General features: G+C 36.6%; 1 protein-coding gene across 5 annotated transcripts in view; it reads left to right on the top strand.

Moving 5' to 3' along the window:
* Nucleotides 1-8,440, top strand: part of BCL11A (BAF chromatin remodeling complex subunit BCL11A) — a 121,012-nt gene extending 112,572 nt beyond the window's left edge. For 3 of the 5 annotated variants that reach the window (XM_031950511.1, XM_003758255.4, XM_012540195.3), the window contains one exon: nucleotides 7,867-8,440. In XM_031950511.1, the coding sequence (XP_031806371.1) occupies nucleotides 7,867-7,968 (102 nt within the window). In that variant the 3' untranslated portion in view covers nucleotides 7,969-8,440. The remainder of the gene's footprint in view (nucleotides 1-7,866) is intronic. The other 2 variants (XM_023494937.2, XM_031950510.1) reach the window with 1 other exon arrangement.
* The last annotated feature ends 12,369 nt before the right edge of the window (nucleotides 8,441-20,809 follow it).

Genomic DNA, 20,809 nt, shown 5'->3' with positions numbered 1-20,809 from the left:
TCCTTTTTTTTTTCCTTTTTTTTCCCTTTTTTTTTCCTTTATGTTCTCACCGTTTGAATGCATGATCTCTATCGGGGCAATACTATTGCATTTTACGCAAACTTTGAGCCTTTCTCTTGTGCAATAATTTACATGTTGTGTATGTTTTTTTTTTATTTTTTTATTTTGACTTAGACAGCATGTATGGTATGTTATGGCTATTTTAAATTGTCCCTGATTAGTTGCTGAGCAAACATGTTGCTGTTTCCAGTTCCGTTCTAAGAGAGAGAGAAAAAAAAGAGAGAGAGAGAGAGAGAGAGAGAGAGAGAAAAACCATGCTGCATAACTTCTGTAATACATATCATGTACAGTTTTGTTTTATAATGTGTGGAGGAAAAGACAGTCTTTGGATTAACCCTCTATGGACAGGATGTGATAGCACTGAAAAAAAAATGCTGTATTAGCTAGATGTCTGTCTCTAAAGGGTTAAATGTATCAATTGAATAGGGAAAAAAAGGCCTTGAATGGATAAATTAAGGAAAAAAAAGATAAACGCAAATTTGTACTATCATTTGGTTTTAAAAATATGAGTGCCTTGAATCTATTGAAACCATGTTGATGGTTCTTCCTACTTGTTATAAACTTGTAGCTTAATTCAACATTGGGTAAGGTGATAAATCTTTAGAACCTAGCAAATGAATTCTATATTGTATTTCTCACAACAATGGCTACCTAAAAATATGACCCAATATGTCCTAGTTAATCATCATTCTCCCTTTAGTTTAATTTAAATAAAAACAGAACAAAACAAAACTGATTATAGCAGTATAAAAGCTATTTTGCTCCTGGTGAGAGCTTAAAAGAAATGGGATTTTTGCCCAAAGTTTTATTTTTTTTAATCAATGATTAAATTGAATGTGAAACGTGCAAAGGCCCTGGAACATGATTAAATACACTAGTAAGGAAATTCATTTTATGAAGATATTTACTTTTAATAATATCTTTTATTGATTCTGGCACCAAAACAAATAAATCCAGATCCACTTGATTGTCAAGCTGACAATCAGATTATAAACTTTAAGACCTTGTGTACCCATATATATATAAAAAGAGGCTGGCAATAAGATTTTACAGAGTGTAACAGAAAAACAAAAAATAATTGTGATCATTAGCACAATGTGGTACTGTTTGCCATTTTAAACTAGAACAGGTGTATAAGCTAATATTGATACAATGATGATTAACTATGAACTCTTAAGACTTGCTTTTAAATGTGACATTCTAAAATAAAGAGAGAAAGAATTTTAAGAGTAGCAGTATGTATGTCTGTGCTCCCTAAAAGTTGTACTTCATTTCTTTTTCATACACTGTGTGCTATTTGTGTTAACATGGAACAGGATTCATTTTTTTTTTTTTTTTTTATTAAGCTAGCATCCGCCCCAGTTGGTGTTCAAATAGCACTTGACTCTGCCTGTGATGTGCCTGTATCTTTTCTCTAATCAGAGATACAGAGGTTGAGTATAAAAATAAGACTGCTCAGTTAGGACAATTAAGTGCACTGTACAATTTTCCCAGTTTACAGGTCTATACTTAAGGGAAAAGTTGCAAGAATGCTGAAAAAAAAAATTGAACACAATCTCATTGATGAGCATTAAAAACAAAACAAAAAAAACAAAAAAAAAACAAAAAAAAAAAACTTTGCCAGCCATTTACTTGACTAATGAGCTTACTTACTTGGACGCAACATTGCAGCGCTGTGAATGGAAACAGAAAACACTTAACATAGAAATGAATGATTGCTTTCGCTTCTACAGTGCAAGGATTTTTGTACAAAACTTTTTTAAATATAAATGTTAAGAAATTTTTTTAAAAAACACTTCATTATGTTTAGGGGGGAACTGCATTTAGGGTTCCATTGTCTTGGTGGTGTTACAAGACTTGTTATCCATTTAAAAATGGTAGTGGAAATTTTATGCCTTGGATATACACCGCTCTTCAGGTTGTATAAAGCATACATTGGGGAAAGGTTTAAGATTATATAGTACTTAAATATAGGAAAATGCACACTCATGTTGATTCCTATGCTAAAACACATTTATGGTCTTTTTTCTGTATTTCTAGAATGGTATTTGAATTAAATGTTCACCTAGTGTTAGGCACTATAGTATTTATATTGAAGCTTGTATTTTTAATTGTTGCTTGTTCTCTTAAAAGGTATCAATGTACCTTTTTTGGTAGTGGAAAAAAAAAACACAGGCTGCCACAGTATATTTTTTTAATTTGGCAGGATAATATAGTGCAAATTATTTGTATGTTTCAAAAAAAAGACAAAAAAGTGTGACATTACACAGATAAGAAGCCATCTAATGGCTGTTTGGCGAAAACCTGTTAGAATGTCACATGGATGGCTGTCACAGAGGGTTGTACATATCTTTTTTTTGTTCTTTTTTCCTGCTGCCATACTGTATGCAGTACTGCAAGCTAATAACGTTGGTTTGTTATGTAGTGTGCTTCTTGTCCCTCTCCTATCACCCTACATTCCAGCATTTTAACTTCATATGCAGTAAAAGAAAGAAAGAAAAAAAAAAGGAAAAAAAAAACAATGTTTTGCAGTTTTTTTCATTGCCAAAAACTAAATGGTGCTTTATATTTAGATTGGAAAGAATTTCATATGCAAAGCATATTAAAGAGAAAGCCCGCTTTAGTCAATACTTTTTTGTAAATGGCAATGCAGAATATTTTGTTATTGGCCTTTTCTATTCCTGTAATGAAAGCTGTTTGTCGTAACTTGAAATTTTATCTTTTACTATGGGAGTCACTATTTATTATTGCTTATGTGCCCTGTTCAAAACAGAGGCACTTAATTTGATCTTTTATTTTTCTTTGTTTTTATTTTTTTTTTATTTGGATGACCAAAGGTCATTACAACCTGGCTTTTTATTGTATTTGTTTTCTGGTCTTTGTTAAGTTCTATTGGAAAAACCACTGTCTGTGTTTTTTTGGCAGTTGTCTGCATTAACCTGTTCATACACCCATTTTGTCCCTTTATTGAAAAAATAAAAAAAAATTAAAGTACACAATGTAAGCTTCTTGTGTCCTCATTTGACACACTCTGTAAATTACTTTCAGGAAAATAACAGGTTTTAAGAGAAGGCCAGTCAGTCTTTTTCAGGATTCTTTCTGTGGGCATTTTGACGTGTGTGTTGTATCCTAAAGAAACATAGAAGTGCCATATTAGAATAGACATTTCAATCCAGGGAAATAGTTTTAAAGCTTTACAATTCTAGAATAATTTTCCAGAGCATAGAAGATGTATTTTTCTGTGTGAATATTGAAGCTTCCCCCCCACCCTGCTGTAGCAATGGAGCCATTCAGGAATAAACTTACATCTTCCCCTGTAATGGCATTGTCCACATGGCAGTCCTTTGGGAATCTTTTTTTTTTTTTTTTTTTTTTTTTTTGGTCTTGTCTGTGAAAGGGACTTTTCCTCCTGCCCCATCTGGAGCACATGGGACAAAAGAAAAGAATCAGTCCTCCAGTTTCCTTGCTAGCCCCTCTGTCAAACCAAAACTAACTTCCTTCTCCCCTCCCCTTTTCCCACCACCTTCACCCAAGACCCTAAGGATGGCAACAGGTGAACTCCAGATTTTCAGCCTGTGCTGCCCACTGTTTTGTCAGCAGCCACCAAGGGTGTGGGGACGTGCACAGGCTCTGATTTTACAAGATGCACGGTGTGTTGCACTGTGGATCTGAGATCAGACGAACCGGCCCTAAAACTCTACAGACCTGTTTATGGTGTTTCACTGGCTGACAGCAAATGGAAGGTGGGAACTCCCCTTCGCTTATCTTTTGAACAACTGGCAGGTTTATGAAATATTGTGCATATATTTGTCTTTAAAATCTGGAATCGTTAAGCTCTTTTTTTTTTTAACCCCTTCTTAGAGGTCTGTGCATGTTGTCAGTATTTTTTTATTTTTATTTTTTTTTTTTACAAATACTGCATGTTGCAGCATCTTTTTGCTTTATTAAAACACATTTCCTTCCGTGATACTGTGTCTCGCTGTTCCTAGTGTAACTGGATGAATATGACATTGTTTTTTTATTTTTGTACAACCAAAGCCAGAGCTGTTGTTCTGTTGTCTTGTGGTGGTGGTCATCGTTGCCCGGTTAGCCAGCCCATCGAGCCTTTTCATAAGTGGCACTCTTCCTATGGATGTAGTAATATTGATCTTAGGGAAGAAAATCTTATTAGGACAGAGGGAGATGATTTTTCCCCTAGCTTGTTTAAGAGATGCATCTCTCCCTTTGAGGGGTAAGGCTAAAGAGTTTGGGGGTAAGGAATGGGAAGGGGAATAGTAGGCAAGATGTACAGTTGGTTATTAGTGTGGAAGAGACTGGATGATGAAAAGGGGGGAGGGTGAGAGAACAGATGAATTCAAAACTGTCAGAAAACCAGGGCTCAGGGAGGACGTTGGTACTTTAGAGAAGGCAGTATTAGACATTAACACAGTGCTGGGACCAGGCAGAAATCATAACCAGTTCTTTGCTTTTTGGGGACTACATGACTTCAGCTCTACCACTATTAGAGGTCCATAAAGTCTGTATATTCCTGTTACTCTTTTAATAGGAAATTGCGACTGCAGCTAAACAGATTTTTATATATAGTACTCATTTTAATTTCTTCATGTATAATGTGATAGTGTAATTAGGTCTGCATTCTGATATATAGTATTGAATTAATATAATATCACATGTGTATATTTATAATTCAAATTCAGAATTTCTACATCATGGTGGTGGTGGTGATGAAAATGATGATTCACCCTCTGATGAATGAGAAATTGTGTTTGATTTAAGCCTTTACAAGGCTAAATAAATCTAGTGGGAGGCCTGACAGCTTCTTCAGTTCACCTAGTCTCCTGACTTGCTTAAGCCCTCTTTTAAGAGATTATTTCTGAAGCTGCCTCAATAATATATGCATCAAGGATTAGTTAACAAGAACATAACAACAAGAACATATAGGTTAGATTCCAAGTGCTAAGCAAATATCTTAATGCAAACTGTACATTTCCTATCAATGTAATGAATTCATGGTGTTTAAAATCAGAAACCATTTAAAGGTGTTTTTAAAGAATTCTGAAAGATTTCAATATCCCTGTAGGAATTTACAGGGCAATGTGTCCCTCTAAACCTGACCTTCCAACATCTTCTCTCCAAAATGAACAGGAATATTATGAGGATGGCAGTAGAAGAGCTTTTGTTAAAAATTCCATTGCCTACTGATTTTAGTACAGTGGTTTGTTTTGTTGTTGTTGTTGGTTTTTTTTTTTTTTTTTTTAGGGCATACTTTTCATTCCGCTTCAAAAGATATGTGATATCCTCTGAATTTTAAGGTTAAAAAAGGGACTGAAAACAACATGGTGCCCTTTCACCTCAGAGGTTCTACACTTAACAGACTTGTAAGAAGTGATATGAGTATACGGCCTTTAAGTTATCTTGGCAATCTCAAGAAATGTGAAATTTTTGAGTTTATCCCAGTAGAATGAATGTGTGTCATTGTGTAGCTATTTTTCCCCCAAATGTGTGTTATACTTATATAAAGCTTGAAGTGAGAAAAGTAAGGGAAGTAGGACCATTTGGAAATAGTCTAAAATAGAGAGGCAAGGAGGTAGAATGGCTTTGCTTATCCATAGACAAAAGTCTGCTAAGAAGAGCCAGAATTTTTCAGGCCTTCCTGGAAGGAACTTAGATGGCTTCATCCTGCCTTACTTCAAGCACTGGATAGACAGAGAGTAAGTGAGGGAAATGGATTATTTCATTTGTCTTCAAACACCATCCATGTAATTAAAAGTTATTTTTGGATAAGTCTGCTGTAACTATTGTATCCATTATGATTCTATTAAATGCCATTGTTGCTGAGTCTCAAGTATTCGAGAGTGGGCTGATACCTTTAAAAGTTAGTGGGAATTTTGCCAGTGTTGAGAAGATTGATAGTATTCTCCAAACTGGCTCCCCCCCTCCCCACCCCACTTTAAAACATAAGGTATTTAGTAAATTTTTGTTAGTGACTTTTGAGACAGAGATACCCCCAATTAAAGAAGAAATGGGTCTGTTTCTCAAGAAATAGACTGGGCCACAGGACTTGAATTTGGGATTATGTGCCTACATCACAGAGTTTACTCTGGCTACCAATTGTATACTTGGATTATTGGGTGTGCTTGCTTGATGTTATCAGCACTCATTAGCCTGTTGTTTCATTTGCTAAAAACACATGGTTGTTGAATCAGCCTTTAGGGGGATGGATTTCTGTCTGTGTTTCACAGTGTTATCCATGGTCCTAGGATGCAATGGATTTCTACTTTCCTAATGGGGAGAGCAAAAGTGCAGAGCTCTGGGGCTGTTGTATGGAAGTGTGTAAATTTGCCCAAGCACAACTCAATGGCGAATCCAACTATCTTTTTTGTTGTTGTTGTTTTGTTTTATTTTATTTTTTTCATTCTGTAAAAATGACAAAAGAGTTTCCTGTGGGAAGTATAAAAAGAAACGTGCAAAGTATGTCTTTCACAGGAAAAGCAGAAACGGATGAAAAATAGGGATTTCCGTAAAATGTTTTCATTTGAAGTAGGGCCTTAATATTGGACAGGGAACGTGTTGCTACTAAATAAACTTGTAAAGAGTTAAGTGCTCAACCTAAAACTGTACTTTGATTTCCAGTGAGGGCTGTAAAATACTGGTCAAGGGGGGGAGAGAAGTGACAAAAGTGGTTTGTTTGGGACATCCTTGTCTTAAAGAGAGGCAAATGCCAGTGTCTGGGCAGCGGGACCTGGGAATCCTACTTAAAAAGAGGTATTACTGTGGGATTCTCAACATTCTCTGGTCCTAGTTGGACTCAGCAGGCCCAGGTCTGGTCCCTGAGGTTCAGCGAGGGGGATACACAAGAGCAGCTGAGTGCTAGACCCTGGGCCTCCAGCACCAAGTCAGGGGAGAAGAGGCCCCAAGCCCCTGCCTCGGGTCACCATGGCAACAGGGCCTGGAATACCACAGTGGTGGTCTTCCTCAGCACATCCGGACTCCCAGTCCTGCAGCTTCAATGTACACAGGAGGGGAAGAAAACCAGGAAGAAAATAACCATCCCTTTCTTCCCTTCCCCTTTCTCTTCAACAATGCTTCTTTTTCCCCTCCTCTCCCTCCCCCCACCAAAATTGAACCGCGCTTTTCCAAAGAAACCACAGGCAGGTTTGGGGGTAACCTTTTGGGGTTCTGGTTTTCTCTGCAGAGATTCGTCCGACTCTTGTAAATCTTTGGCTGCTTTGACGTTGAACTTGATGACATTCCATGTTTTTGTTGTGCTGCTTTACATTGATTTTTATTTTTGTTTTTTTGTTTTGTTTTTCCCCCCTTTACTCTCCTTTCCTTTTCCCCTTCCCCTCCAATCAAAAAAAAAAAAAAGAAAAAAAAAGAAAAGATTGGGGTACATATATGACTTGTCTTGTTACCTGCATTTTTTTTTCCACTGGAGGTGGGTGGGGAGGGAAGGGGAAAGGATGTTCCCTTGCAGACATACGAGTCCTGAAAAGTTTATTAGGACTATGAAGTGGTATAAAAGGGAGAGCCTCAGCCCCGGGTGGGCAAGAGTGGGTGGGGAAATCTACCTTTGTGGGGGAAACAACCAGAGACCAGAGTGTCAGGGCTTGGGTTTGAAATCAGAGCCTGAGACTCCGGCAGCTCAGGTTTGTGGCTGATTCAGGTTAATTGGTAAAAAATAAAAAAGAAAGAAAAAAGACAAAAAAAGAAAAAAAAAAAAAGGCTAGGAAGAGAATGAAATATTGCTGGGCCAAGTTACACCTGTATTTTTTTTCCCCCTCTCTGTCCCCATCCTCTTTCTAGGTTCTTCACACACCCCCATTCGGCGTAGTGCCCAGAGAGCTCAAGATGTGTGGCAGTTTTCGGATGGAAGCTCGAGAGCCCTTAAATTCTGAGAAAATTTGATGCCCTTTCCCCCCACCCAAGGCAGGGTGGGATGTCCTGCCGCCCAGCCGACATCAGAGCGTGGTCCGTCATCCTGCTAGTTTGTGATGTTTTCTGACAGTAGCCTCCAAGAAGCCGTCGTGTGAAGACAGAGTCCTGCGGAGTCCTCCCCGTCTGGGCCTGCAGCGCCATTTTATTTATATTTTTTAATAAAAAAACAAAAAAACAAAAAAACAAAAAACATAAACAAACAAACAAACAAACAAAAAAACCCAGACCAGAATCGCATTGGAACAGTGAATCAGTCCCATGTTATAGGGCCTACCAGCCGTCACTGTCTTTGGGTGACGGCCAAGCCCTCTTGAAACCAGCCAATTTAATTACCTGTACTGTGGAAAAAGAGCATGAGCCCCCCAACCCATTGTTTCTATACATTCTACGTTGTCTTTTAAAACTTGTGCTTAACATTGACACAATAAATGTTGGAGCTTTAGGTTCTGCTTGCTTGTTTTTTAATTTTTAATGCTTCAGAGACAATGCAGCTGGTTATGACTTTGTATTACCGTATCCATTTGCTACAGATTACCCCTGGGTAGGTTGGGGGAGTGGGAGTCTGCAGTGGGGGTGGAGGTGAGGAAGGTAAAAAAAGGTTAACATCCACAAAATGGCATAAATTTTCAAGGAGAATCAAAATGCAAAGCTCTAGGACTAAATCATAGGGATATCATAATTAATGTAGTAATAGTGTTGCTGTTTATTAATGCTGAAGTGTGGTTTTCCTAAGTGTCTGACTTATAATTTGCATACCATTAAATAATACATAATGTGGCATATTACATTTCTGGTTTTCAAATCTACGCTTTCGGTGGCACTATATAGGGTCTTGAATTTGTCTTTTTATCTAATGAAAAAAACTCACATCTCTGGGTTAAGACTATGGCCCAGCCAAGAGAAAGTAATAAACATCTTTAGTTGCTTATCACATAGCTTCACTTTGGGCCCTCAAACTCATAGTAAATATAATTTACATTAAAAAAAAAACCAACAACAAAACAACCACTACCCTGTGCTAATTTGGGGTTTTGTTTTCCTGGAAGGAAAGGTGGACAATAAGAAAAGAAGAAATTCTATTTCCCAATCAGAGTGCTAAAGCTTCTATTTCCCTAAAAGTTGTATCATGAATCAATCATAAATATATTCCAATTAATTTACAAAAGCCATTACATAAGGGAGAAAAGAGAGGGGACAGGCAGGATGGTTTCCACTGCCTGGATCTCCAGGTGAGGATTAAAAATAATAAGATATATCAATAAATAATAGAATCACACGTTCTCTATTTTGACTGTAGGGGTGTTGTGTATGTGTGGGAAAATGAATCATTCACTCAGCCTTTGGCCAGATTATTCAGATTAGTAAAATTATTTGTGGGAATAATATCAGGAGTTTTTCTTACTTAATCATCATAAATAAGAAATTATATTTGTAAAGTTCTTCCTATATATTACCTCATTCTGTCTCCAGAACAGCCATCTGAAGTAGATAAGGTAGGGCAGATGACTCCATTTGACAGAAAGGTAAATAGACAAACTTGGACTAGGACTTTTTCACACTCATATAGAAAGTGATAGAATGATGGAACCATGATTGGAACCTAGGCCTTCTTTTTCACAATGTAGTACATTTACCATTATACTATCACATTTCTCTAGGGAATGTATTATATGCATATATGTTTGCTTGTGAATATGTATAAACACATATATTGAATATATGTATAGATATAAATATGCACAGATATATACATGTATATACATGTGCACATATATCCATACACACATGCTCAAAGTTACTTATTTCATACCCAGGAGTATAGGTGCATATTTTTATACATATGTATACTATATGTGTATATACACATCTATATGCTATATAGTACCTATATGTACTATATATATGCATATATATGTTGCATAAATGTGCATACATACTTCTGGGTATTAGAAATGATTCAATGTATTTATTTTTCTCTATAAAAAGCACAGGAAATGATATCTCAGGAGAGAGCCCAGGGCAAGGTCTTTCTCCCCTGTCTCACCAGTAGTTGGTTTTCCCATGACAGATGAATATCCTTGATTAAACAAGGGGTCTCGGCAGGTTATCCTCAAGGGCAACATATTCAGGTCTATTGAGCCAAAAGAGGAAGGGAATTTTGGACATAAAGACCATTTCACAGCAATGCTCCAGTTTCAGATCGCCTCCAGATCTTTGAAGATCAGGACTGAGGGCTCTCTGCCCTATACACCCACAATCCATCTCTGCTCTTACATCCCTATGTAGAGTGAATGGTTTTTTTAAAGGGAGGACCAAAGCAACCCAGAGCAACCAGTCTCTAGTTGTTAAGATAAGTTCAGCTCTATTGTTGAACTTGGGATTTATTATGCTTACTTGCATGATTTGTGCATTTCTTCTCATTTTCAACAGTTTATAAATCGATTGTTTTTTTCTGGAACCTTTGCTTGGATAAAGGGTGTATATACATCTTTATATTTATTTTTCTTTTTGGAAGAAAACCAAACATTGATCATAGAAAAAAAAAAACAAGCAAATTTCAAACATCTTCAAATTCATTTAGAAGATGGGTTGTTAAGCAAAAGTAAAACAATTTAAAATTTAACTTAAATTTAAAACTCATTTAGCATTTATGCCTTAAGAACCTGCTTATCTATAGGGATCTGACTCTCAAAATTCTAGTAATTCTCCCGTGTTCAAACTACCTTGAAGCAGGTCAGGAAAAAGGGAAGGATTAAGAAAAGTAAGTCAAGAATTAATAATAGTACAACTGAAAGGGAATTTGGAGTGCACCTCATCCAATGCTCTTTTTTGATAGACCAGGAAACAGATTCCCTAAGAAGTTAAATGAAAGTCAGTGGCAGAGTTTTCCTGAAAAGAGAGATTTCATATTATAGGTGGATTAATATATATTATTAGGCATTTATCAAGCTATTTGTAAAACAAAATGGTATCCCAGATGTTGAGTTGGATTTCATTTGATCCTCACAATAACTTGGAGAAGGTGGTGTTAGGATATTGTTTTTTTTGTTGTTGTTCTTTGTTTGTTTTTTTAACAGATGAAGAAATTGTGGCTCAAATTTGTATAAAAACATACAACTATTTGACTGCAGAGCTAGGACTTTAAAAATAGAAGATAGAATTATAGTTTTTGGAGAGCTTGCTTAGTCTTTCTTCCTATAGTTATGTTCTGAGACTCTTGCCCTGGTGAGGAGCCAATTAGATATCCATCTAGGTGGCTACCGCTTATGAAAATAATTTTTTGGGAAGAGATAAAATCTGGATCTGCAATTTCCTCATTCAAAAGAACTCTGGGTGTTAAAAATGTCTCCACTGATTCATTCAGTAACTCCATTGTTACTTTTAGTTTTAGAGATTTTCCTAGGAAAACAGAGAGATCAGGGAACTTTCTCATGGTCACACAGCTAGTAGGTATCAGGTACAGGTACAGGTACAGGACAGACAGATTCAAGTCTTCCTGATGTCTCAGATACTTCTCCATAAACATAATACTCTGTATTTATAGCATTATATATGTAGATAAGGCATTATTTGATACTCACAATAATCCTGAAAGTTAGATATTATTTCTGTTTAATAGATCAGGAAACTCAGGTTCAGAGAAATATAAATTGCACAAAGACACATGGATATTTAATGACGAAGCCAGGCCTCAAATCCCATGAAATTCCAAATCCAATGCTTGATACACCACTCTAGAGCTGCTTCATACAAGATCACTAGAATTGTAAAAATAAAATCTGCTGCCTAAAAAGGAAATGTCTTCAATGAGAAGAATAAACCTGCATAAACTTTGCATGCATTGTCAATTAAATTATCCAATATGGGGGACCACCATAAAATCTTGGTGTAATTAGTACCGTCCTCTTCCTCCACCTTTTTTATTTATTTATTTATTTATTATTTTTGAATATGTGTGTATTTAAAGGAACATTTATTCAGGACAGAATATATTGCTATATGTTTAGCCATTCAGAGAGCATTAGAGCAGAAAAAAATGTTTTAAATGATTTTAAGTCTTTTCAGTTTCTAACACCGTGTGGTAATTAGTGGGGGAGCCATAAAAGAGGGAAGAAGAAGAATTGAGATCAGTGGTTACTAACATTCACATCATAGCTTCTTAAAATAAGACTTGTTCCTCATAGAAATATGAGTATTTTCCATTTAAAAATGAGCCAGCTGCATCCCAGAAAGTAAGGGCAGATAAAGGATTAGAATGTAAATATTTCTTTGTCTCTTATTTTGATCTTTTACTTAGTGCATGGCCCTAACTTGCCTTGGGATTAAGCCTGCTGGAGTCAGACTTTGGGGATTTTTAGTCCAGTCTGAAGTTCAGGAACAACAAAGGTTGTAGGCCACTTCCATATTTTCCCACCTCCACAGTCAGTCCAGAGTGGATACTTGATAAACAAAGAATCAGTGTTATGTCACTTTTTCACTGACCACTAGGTAGAACAGATGCTATTCAGTTACATGTACAGTATATTAGGTTGAGGTGGAAAACTCCAGTGAAAACAAGTAGAGGCAAGTATTAACCTTAAATGGAGATGCATTCTCTTATCTTTGAATACAAACAGATAGCAGTCAGGTATGTAGTTAATAATAATAATGATTTTAATAATTCCATATACAGCACTACACAATTTAAACAATATCTTCACATATATTTCCATTTGATCTTCACAAGCATTCTGTGCCTTCATAAAATTCTTAGTCTAATATCCTGATGGGAAGCTGATTCTTGTAGGTGATCCTGCTGAAAAAGATTCATGTATCCTAACTACAGACTTTCTGCTGTCCAAGAATTAGCCTAGCTAAGTACTAAGAAGATCCACACCAGTAGGCTAACTGGACACATATAAAATAATGAAAAATACAAAATGGCTCTCACCTCTCTCTATCTTTTCTTTTGTTTCTATAGGGATGGTGTTAGAATGACAGGAAAGGGGGCTGTGGGTTGTGGGAATCAGATTTTAGGTTATCTATAACCATTACTTTAACTATTGGCATTAAAAATGTGAGATCCTATCCAATGACCAGTGAGTCTACTACATTCTACCAAAGGAAACATAACTATATAAAATTTGACATTTATGATATAAATAAAATTACAATTATAGAGAAGTTGTAACTAAGTGGAAGGATGGCTCGCAGGTTCTCTTGGAGGAGTATAAAGGAGTTGGAGAATTTGATTTTATCACATGTCTAAAGACAACAAAAAACATCATTTTGGGAGTATTTGGCACATGAAAAATACTATGAGGATACCTAGAGCTCACATATCAAAACTTCTGAAGCAGATATAGAGAAGGTAGAGAAGTTGAACAAGAACTCAATGAGACCCTAACGATTTATCATCATATACTTTAGTACCTAGTAATTTCAATGGAAAAATGGACATATGGCAGGATATGAAAAAAATATTTAAGAAAACACAGTTAAGTATCAAGAAATCAAAGAAGACAAAAGCTTGTAGATATTCTGGGACATGGCAAGCAGCAGAGAGCAACGTATCATGTCAGGAAAAAGCTAGTTACTGATCTGGAAGTCATTTCTAAATTACCTGTCTACATGATTTGGAGCACTAATCTTTTTAGAGCAAAAGATCAAAATGAGCAATTAAGAAGAAAAGATAAATTTGAGCAGACAATAACATGCATTTAAAACAGTTCCTACCTAACCTATTAAAAAACTGTCACTGAAAATAGGAAAGGGATAAATGAACAAACACAAGCATAGAAAATTTTGTACTTACTTCACAGGATCATGGGTTTAGAGCCAGAAGGAACCTTAGAGTTTAATTTATGTAGCTTTTTATTTTAGTCTAGGAAGCTGAGGACCAAAGGGGCTAAGTGACTTGTTTAAAGTAATTAGGTATATAACACGACATAATCACAATTTGAATCCAGGTATTTTGACTTGAAAACAAAGGTTATTTCTACTATGTCATGGAACCTTCTTATCAACATACACATTATCTTCCCCTCTTGCAGTAAGATATTAGCTTCTTGAGGGAAGATATTCTTTGCTTTTGTTTTATTTGTATCTTCAACACCTACTATTTTGCCTGTAGATTTTCAACAAATGTTTATTTAAATTAATTGAACTGCACTATCATTATAGATCATTATCATCATAGAAGTTTAAGTGAAATAAATCACTACCATGATGAAAATAAATTTGCCTCAGACAGCCGATAGTTGATCTCTTCTCCATGTGGAAAGATATAACATCCAAGATCAACATTAATGTAGATATAAATTAATTTGAAAAATCTTGTATGGTCAAAGATTCTGAGCAGTATTGTGAAGAAAGAAAAGCAAGTAAGGGATAAATGAATTGTTGAATGATCAGTTTAAGACTTGATTAAACTCAAGTAAAATTAAGAACATTTCACAATGAAATCAGAAGGATGACAAACTAAAGATAGAAAGAATATGATAAGATTTCTATAACAAAACATTTTCTTTAATAATGATAGTGTATCTAACACATATAAATTTTAACTTCTCATTGTCCGGTATGCTATGTGAGGAGGAAAAGGAAGTAAGAATAAAGGAAATGAAGCCAGGAAAAATGACTGGACAGAACTAATTATGGGTAAATATTTCCATCATAGGTAAATTCTGTGATGGAAGGGACAAAATTTTGAGGGCTTTGAAGGCCTGATGCATGGTGTGGTAGAGCATTGAATTTGGAGAAATAACAACTGAATTCAAATTCCAATCCTGTCCCCTCAATACTATGTGACCTAAAAGCAAATCCTGTAATGTCTCTTGGCCACACTTTCATTATTTATAGAATAAGGAACTTAGCCTAGATGACCTTTAACTTCCTTTCTAGTTCTAGATTTATGGTCTTGATAATTGAAAGAAGGAAAGATAGACATAGACAGGGAGGAAAATGTTAGAAGCTATTACTATTGAAAGAAAGTGATTAGAAGGACACTAGTAACTATTCATCCATATGCTTATTTTTTGGATGGAGAATCTATGAAACTGATCCATTAATATACATATCAGTGTATACACATTTGTATACATACATGTATATGTTTGTATATGGGGTGTTCATGGGGATTAACACCTCTGGTGGAGGACTTATCAAGCCTTTATCAGGGTTGCTCATCTATCTTTGGTATTCACTTATCATCCAACTGTCACTTGTGGTTTCAAGAAGCTGTAGCATGCACAGTGACCAAAGCCCAGTAAAACTGTCCTGGCAGACAGGCTAAAACAGGTAAATGACACACCTCAAACCCATCAGTGATTAGGAGGATGTCTATCCAAAGCATGTAAAGACTTCCTCTGGTGAAATGGATAGATGAGAACAATTTATTCCAATGATCTTGAAGTCAGCTGAAACAAGTGCTTTGGAGTATGTAGTGCTTGGTTAGACATTAAAGACCCTAAGATCATCCAAAGCATCCCAGATCATCACCAGTCATTTTGACTTCTGTTTTGCCATTGGACTTTCATAACTCTGAAAGAGAGACAGTGCATTTAAATTCTCATTTAAATCCAATTAACAAGCAAGCCATTACCTGTGATGTTACTTGTCCTCTTTGAACATAATAGATGAACAATAACAATGTGAGTATATCTATACCTATATCTATCTATCTATCTATGACAAAAAATGTAGATGGAAAGTGAGTTACGACTAGAACTAAGTAGGTGGAATAGAATCAGATAAATTGAATTTGGCAAATCATATAGTATTTCTCATGATACCTAGCTTTTCTCTGTAACAAAATTCATCTTACCACCAGTATTTTTCCAGTAATTTTCAAGGCTATGAATTGTGGGTTACCACAATTTCCAAAGGATCAATAATTGTTACCCCAGAGACTAACAGAGAAACACATAGTAGGCATAACTAGATTGTACCTTATTACCCTAAGTGATGGGAAAGGAGTTGGGCTGACATAAAGTGAAAAATGATTTATGAAAACCTAGAGTAAAACCCCTAACACTTTAGAGGACTTGGACAAGAACCACACACAAAAAAAGTTTATCTCTGTACCATTGGTGGGATTGTCCAAGTTGGTGAAATTATAGGCACATTTTTTAGTCACCAGATTGTGTAGCTGGCATCTAATCTGATCCTATTCATCAATCAAAAGGGCTGGACCCTGAGAATCCCATGCTATCTCAGGTGGTTATTCATCTTACTCCTCTTTAGTTTGAGGGCCGTACTCTCTATGGTCCTCAAAGAGTGGACAGCATTTTTTTTTCTTCTAAATATTTTGACATTTATCATGCTGCACAAGAAAAAAATCAGACCCAAAAGGAAAAATAATGAGAGAAAAAACAAACAACAGCAACAAAAAAAAAAAAAAAAAAAAAAAAAGAAAAGAAAAGAAAAGAAAAGAAAATACCATGTTGTGATTCACATTCAGGACCCTCTCTCTGAATCTCTTTCCATCACAAGTCTATTGGAATTGGCCTGAATCACCCCACTGATGAAAAAAGCCAAGCCCTTTGCAGTTGATCATCACATAGTCTTGTTGCTGTGTACAATGTTCTTTTGATTCTATTCACTTCACTTAGCATCAGTTCATGTAAATCTCTCCAGACTTTTCTGAAATCATCCTGCTGGTTGTCTCTTATAGAACAATAATATTCAATTACATTCATATGCCCAAAATTTATTCAGCCACTCCTTAACTCATGGGCATCTACTCAGTTTCTAGTTTCTTGGAGTGGACAACTTTTTATCCCTTATGTCTATCTTCCTCCAGGTAGCTGAACTCATCTCATCAATCTAAAAGGTATGGTTAATATAGATTTACCAAATCAGAAGAATTCTGAACTTCTGCTTCCTGAAATGCTCTTATTTGTCCTTGAATCTGCTATATTTCACTTATCCCTAGCTTTGATATAAAGCCATTTATATAAACTTTATTAACTGTTTACAGTGGTTTTTACTTTCACTGCATAAAACCAAATAAAAGAATGTCAAAATCAGATAAAATACCTGCCCCATATGGGTGTGCTTATAGCTTTTCCTAAAACTAGACAACTCTCAAATAGTAGTTGGGATCTAATAGTTGGAAACCTAAGAATTCTAGGCTAGAGTTCCAGGATATATGACTTAATTCAACATACTACCTCAGAGTAGCTGATGATTCCCATGTTGGCCTTATCAAAACCTCTCTCCACTGGAGGGATTAGTAAACCTTCAAAAGATAACCATTGATAACCATTACCTACTCTACAATTTCAGTCGGGAATTTTTTTGCACCATTGGATTCTTTCCAGGTGTTGTTTTAGACAATCTGGGTTAAGTGACTTGCTTAAGATCTCACAGCTAAGTGTCAGAGGCTGGATTTGAATCCAGGTCCTTCTGACTCAGGGTAAGAGTGCTATCCAGTGGAGCAGCTAGCTGCCCTCTCTTGCCAGATCTTAAAACTTATTCACTCCTATTCATATTTGATGTTGTGTCATTATCAAGAACTTCTATTTTTTTCTCCACAGACAATGCAGCACTTGTGGAAAAAGGAAAATAGATTAAAAACCAGACCCCAGTAGGGAAAGCCATTGGAAAAGAGTATGCTGGGAAATGTTTAAGGGGTTTAGATGGTGTATTTATGCCTGACACATTTTTAAGTTTAATGTATATTACTAACATTTTCTCCATCATTTAAGTCTAGACTATCAATAAAACAATAAATCAAGTTCTGATTTGTGGTATTTGCCAATTTCCAAGGCCTAAATTCACATTGTAAATTTATAATTGTATTTCCTAAGCCAGAATGTGCTGGTTTCAGCACACCTCTGCCTGGGGCCATTCTGGTCTAGTCTCTAACTTGGAAGTCAAATTTCCCATGGCTAAAAGCAATGTTACTTCTTCATCAGTCTCTTCAAATCTTACTTGAGATTGGAGAAAGGATAAAAGAGGAAAAGGGGATCCTATACAAGGAAAAATTGAAGTATTGAATGTAAGATCAATTAAAAATTGTAAACTCTGGACTGGAACTCACAGATTTCCTAATCAAGTGTTGTTAGTGGGTTTTCCCCCCCCTCACAATTCTGGATTATTTGGAATAAATTTTTCTTATCAATATGTTTTCTTATCAAAGATATAGAAGCTGCTGAAAAAAATTACAGAATAATTTAAGAAAGAAAGGGATTTTTAAAAAGTCAGTCTGGGTGGTGGTGCTGGCCTGCAGTAGGCAAATATACAGAGGAGGAATGATTTAAACAGGTTTAGATTTTCATTCTTTTGGGAGCATTTATTTAACCTGTTCTGTATGTCATTTTCTTCTAAGCCATTTTCCCCAAGCCAGAGGGCATTTAGGTCAATACCTGGGAGGGGCTTTGCTTCACTTTATGGTTCAGAGGTGGAAATGAATTTGGGGATCAAGAATCCGCCAGGTGATGGCCTTTTAAACAGGTTAAAATGAAAAGGGCATTTAAAAAAGAGCTACTCATCAAAACAAGCTAGCTCAAATAACTTAGACGGATCTAACATCCTGTTCCATTCTCTAGACAGGATTTAAAAAAACACAGAAGAAAAACACCCACTTTATTTTAATTCCAACTTCACATCACATCCTGTTAGGTGATCCAAATAGCCAATTGCATTACTGGGATCCTGTCACATAGCATATCTAGTTTTGTGTTCAAAGGGAGCAGAATAGTCATCAACTGCAAGGAAGGCTGAATTGAAATGGTGTTATTACTTTGGTTTGGGGAGATTATTCCTTTTAAAACGTTACAGATATTGTATCTTCTTTTTGACTGCAGGAAGAAACATTGTTCATTTTCCTTTCTGTTTAGGGGTTCTGTTCTCTTTAGAGATGTATATGCATTTATTTGCAACTTTTATAGGATCTACTATGTTGTTACTTTATTACAATTTCCTTCTCTTTTTTCTCTCTTTCTCCCCTCCCTTTCTCTTCCTTCTTTCCTTCCCTCCTTCCTTCCTTCCTTCCTTCCCTCCTTCCTTCCTTCTTTCCTTCCTTCCTTCCCTCCTTCCTTCCTTCCTTCCCTCCTTCCTTCCTTCCTTCCTTCCTTCCTTCCCTCCTTCCTTCCTTCCTTCCCTCCTTCCTTCCCTCCTTCCTTCTCCCTTCCTTCCTTCCTTCCTTCCTTCCTTCCTTCCTTCCTTCCTTCCTTCCTTCCTTCCCTCTGCATTATTTATTTTTCCTCCCTCTGTCCCTCTCTGACTCTCTCTGTGTATCTCTGTGTGTCTCTGTTTCTGTCTCTTTCCCTTTCCCTTACTCTTCCTTCTTTCGCCCTCCATCTCTCTCTTTTTCCCTTCCCTTCCTTTCTCCCAATCCTTTGATTTAAATTTACTTCTTTGAGTGGACAGGGGCTGACTCTGAATGTCTCAAGACTTGATAGGACTGCAGTTGCTGTTCAGAGCTGAGCAGACAAGGTAGAGACTGACACAGGAGCAAGACAGCGTGAAGCCCAGCAGAGGAAAAGCAAATCAAATATCCCTGTTGAGGATGGTCTGATCGGAAGTAATTTGCCTGATTTTTTTCCCCAGTGATAGTTCCTTGAATTTCCTCAGACAGTAATGCAAACAGTCAACCCCTGCTGGATTTTCTGTCCTTCTGCTCCTTTCTCCCTGCTGATTCGCCTTTTCCTTTTCAGAATGTAGCAGGCAAACCCAAAGCTGCACAGAGATTTTTCTGCTCCAGTATTTACAGAAAGCTGTTCAGGCCCATTTTCAGAGTCACTAATTTTGCCTATTGCTTGTCTTAGCACACAAAGGGAGAAGGCCATAATGCAGACCTTCCTCTTCAAGAGACTAACTGAAAGCTCTTCCCTAACAGGAATGGAAATAGTTTTCTCTTAAAGCCTTTCCCAAATACAGCTTTTCCCTGGTGTTTGTCTATAACCCCAGAGTCAATCTTTCAGCCTTTGTACAAGCATTCAAATTTTGAAATTTCTTAAGAATAACTTTTCTGAGGTTCATGTGTCAGGGGTAATTATAACCCTTTCTACTCTCTCTTCCCTCCCTCTCAATCCCATGCTTGCATCATTTCTTAGACAATTGAATAGCGATGGTTTTGGAGTCAGCCAATATGGGGAGCCAGAGGAACTGAATTCTAAATTTCTGCCCATTCTTAACAGTGACAGTACTGAGCCAGAAAGGAGTCAGGTTTATAAGAAGCATAATATCATCTAGCTCTGGCCTGGAGGACTTAAGAACTGAGTTTGCATTATGGCTCAACCATTTATCAGCAGTGTCACTCTGAGGAGAATCAGTAGAATGTGAGTCCTAGTTTTCTAAAATGGGTATAATATTTCTCAGACTGGCTAACATGAGAAGTAAAGATAATGATGAATGTTGGAGGGGATGTGGGAAAACTGGGACACTAATGCATTGTTGGTGGAATTGTGAACTGATCCAACCATTCTGGAGAGCAATTTGGAACTATGCTCAAAGGACTATTAAACTGATGAGAGTGAACCCTGAAACTGTCCCCCTTGACTTTTGGGGGGAAGTCATAGAGGTGAACTCTGAAACTCTGACAGAGACCCACCCTTCTGGGCAGTTAAGTGGTTTCATTAAGATTAGCTCAGGACCACTCCCAGTAGCTGGAACTCTGAATTATTGAGTGGCTTGAAACACCCAAGATAAGTACTTTCTTTTCAACTGGAAATCTAGGCCTGGGGGCATTGACAATAGAAGCCCTAGTCTCAGACTTTTTATAAAATGACCATTTTGAACTCCAGATATTTGCAGAAGTCTGAAATAGGAATTATGCTTTGCCAATGAAGTTCTCTTCTTGGCAAAGCTGCCTGCCAGGACTCCT

This window comes from Sarcophilus harrisii, chromosome 2 (assembly GCF_902635505.1).
Source record: "Sarcophilus harrisii chromosome 2, mSarHar1.11, whole genome shotgun sequence".
Taxonomy (NCBI): Eukaryota; Metazoa; Chordata; class Mammalia; order Dasyuromorphia; family Dasyuridae; genus Sarcophilus; species Sarcophilus harrisii.
Note: the sequence above shows the minus strand (reverse complement) of the source record. Positions and strands in the feature narration are given on the sequence as shown.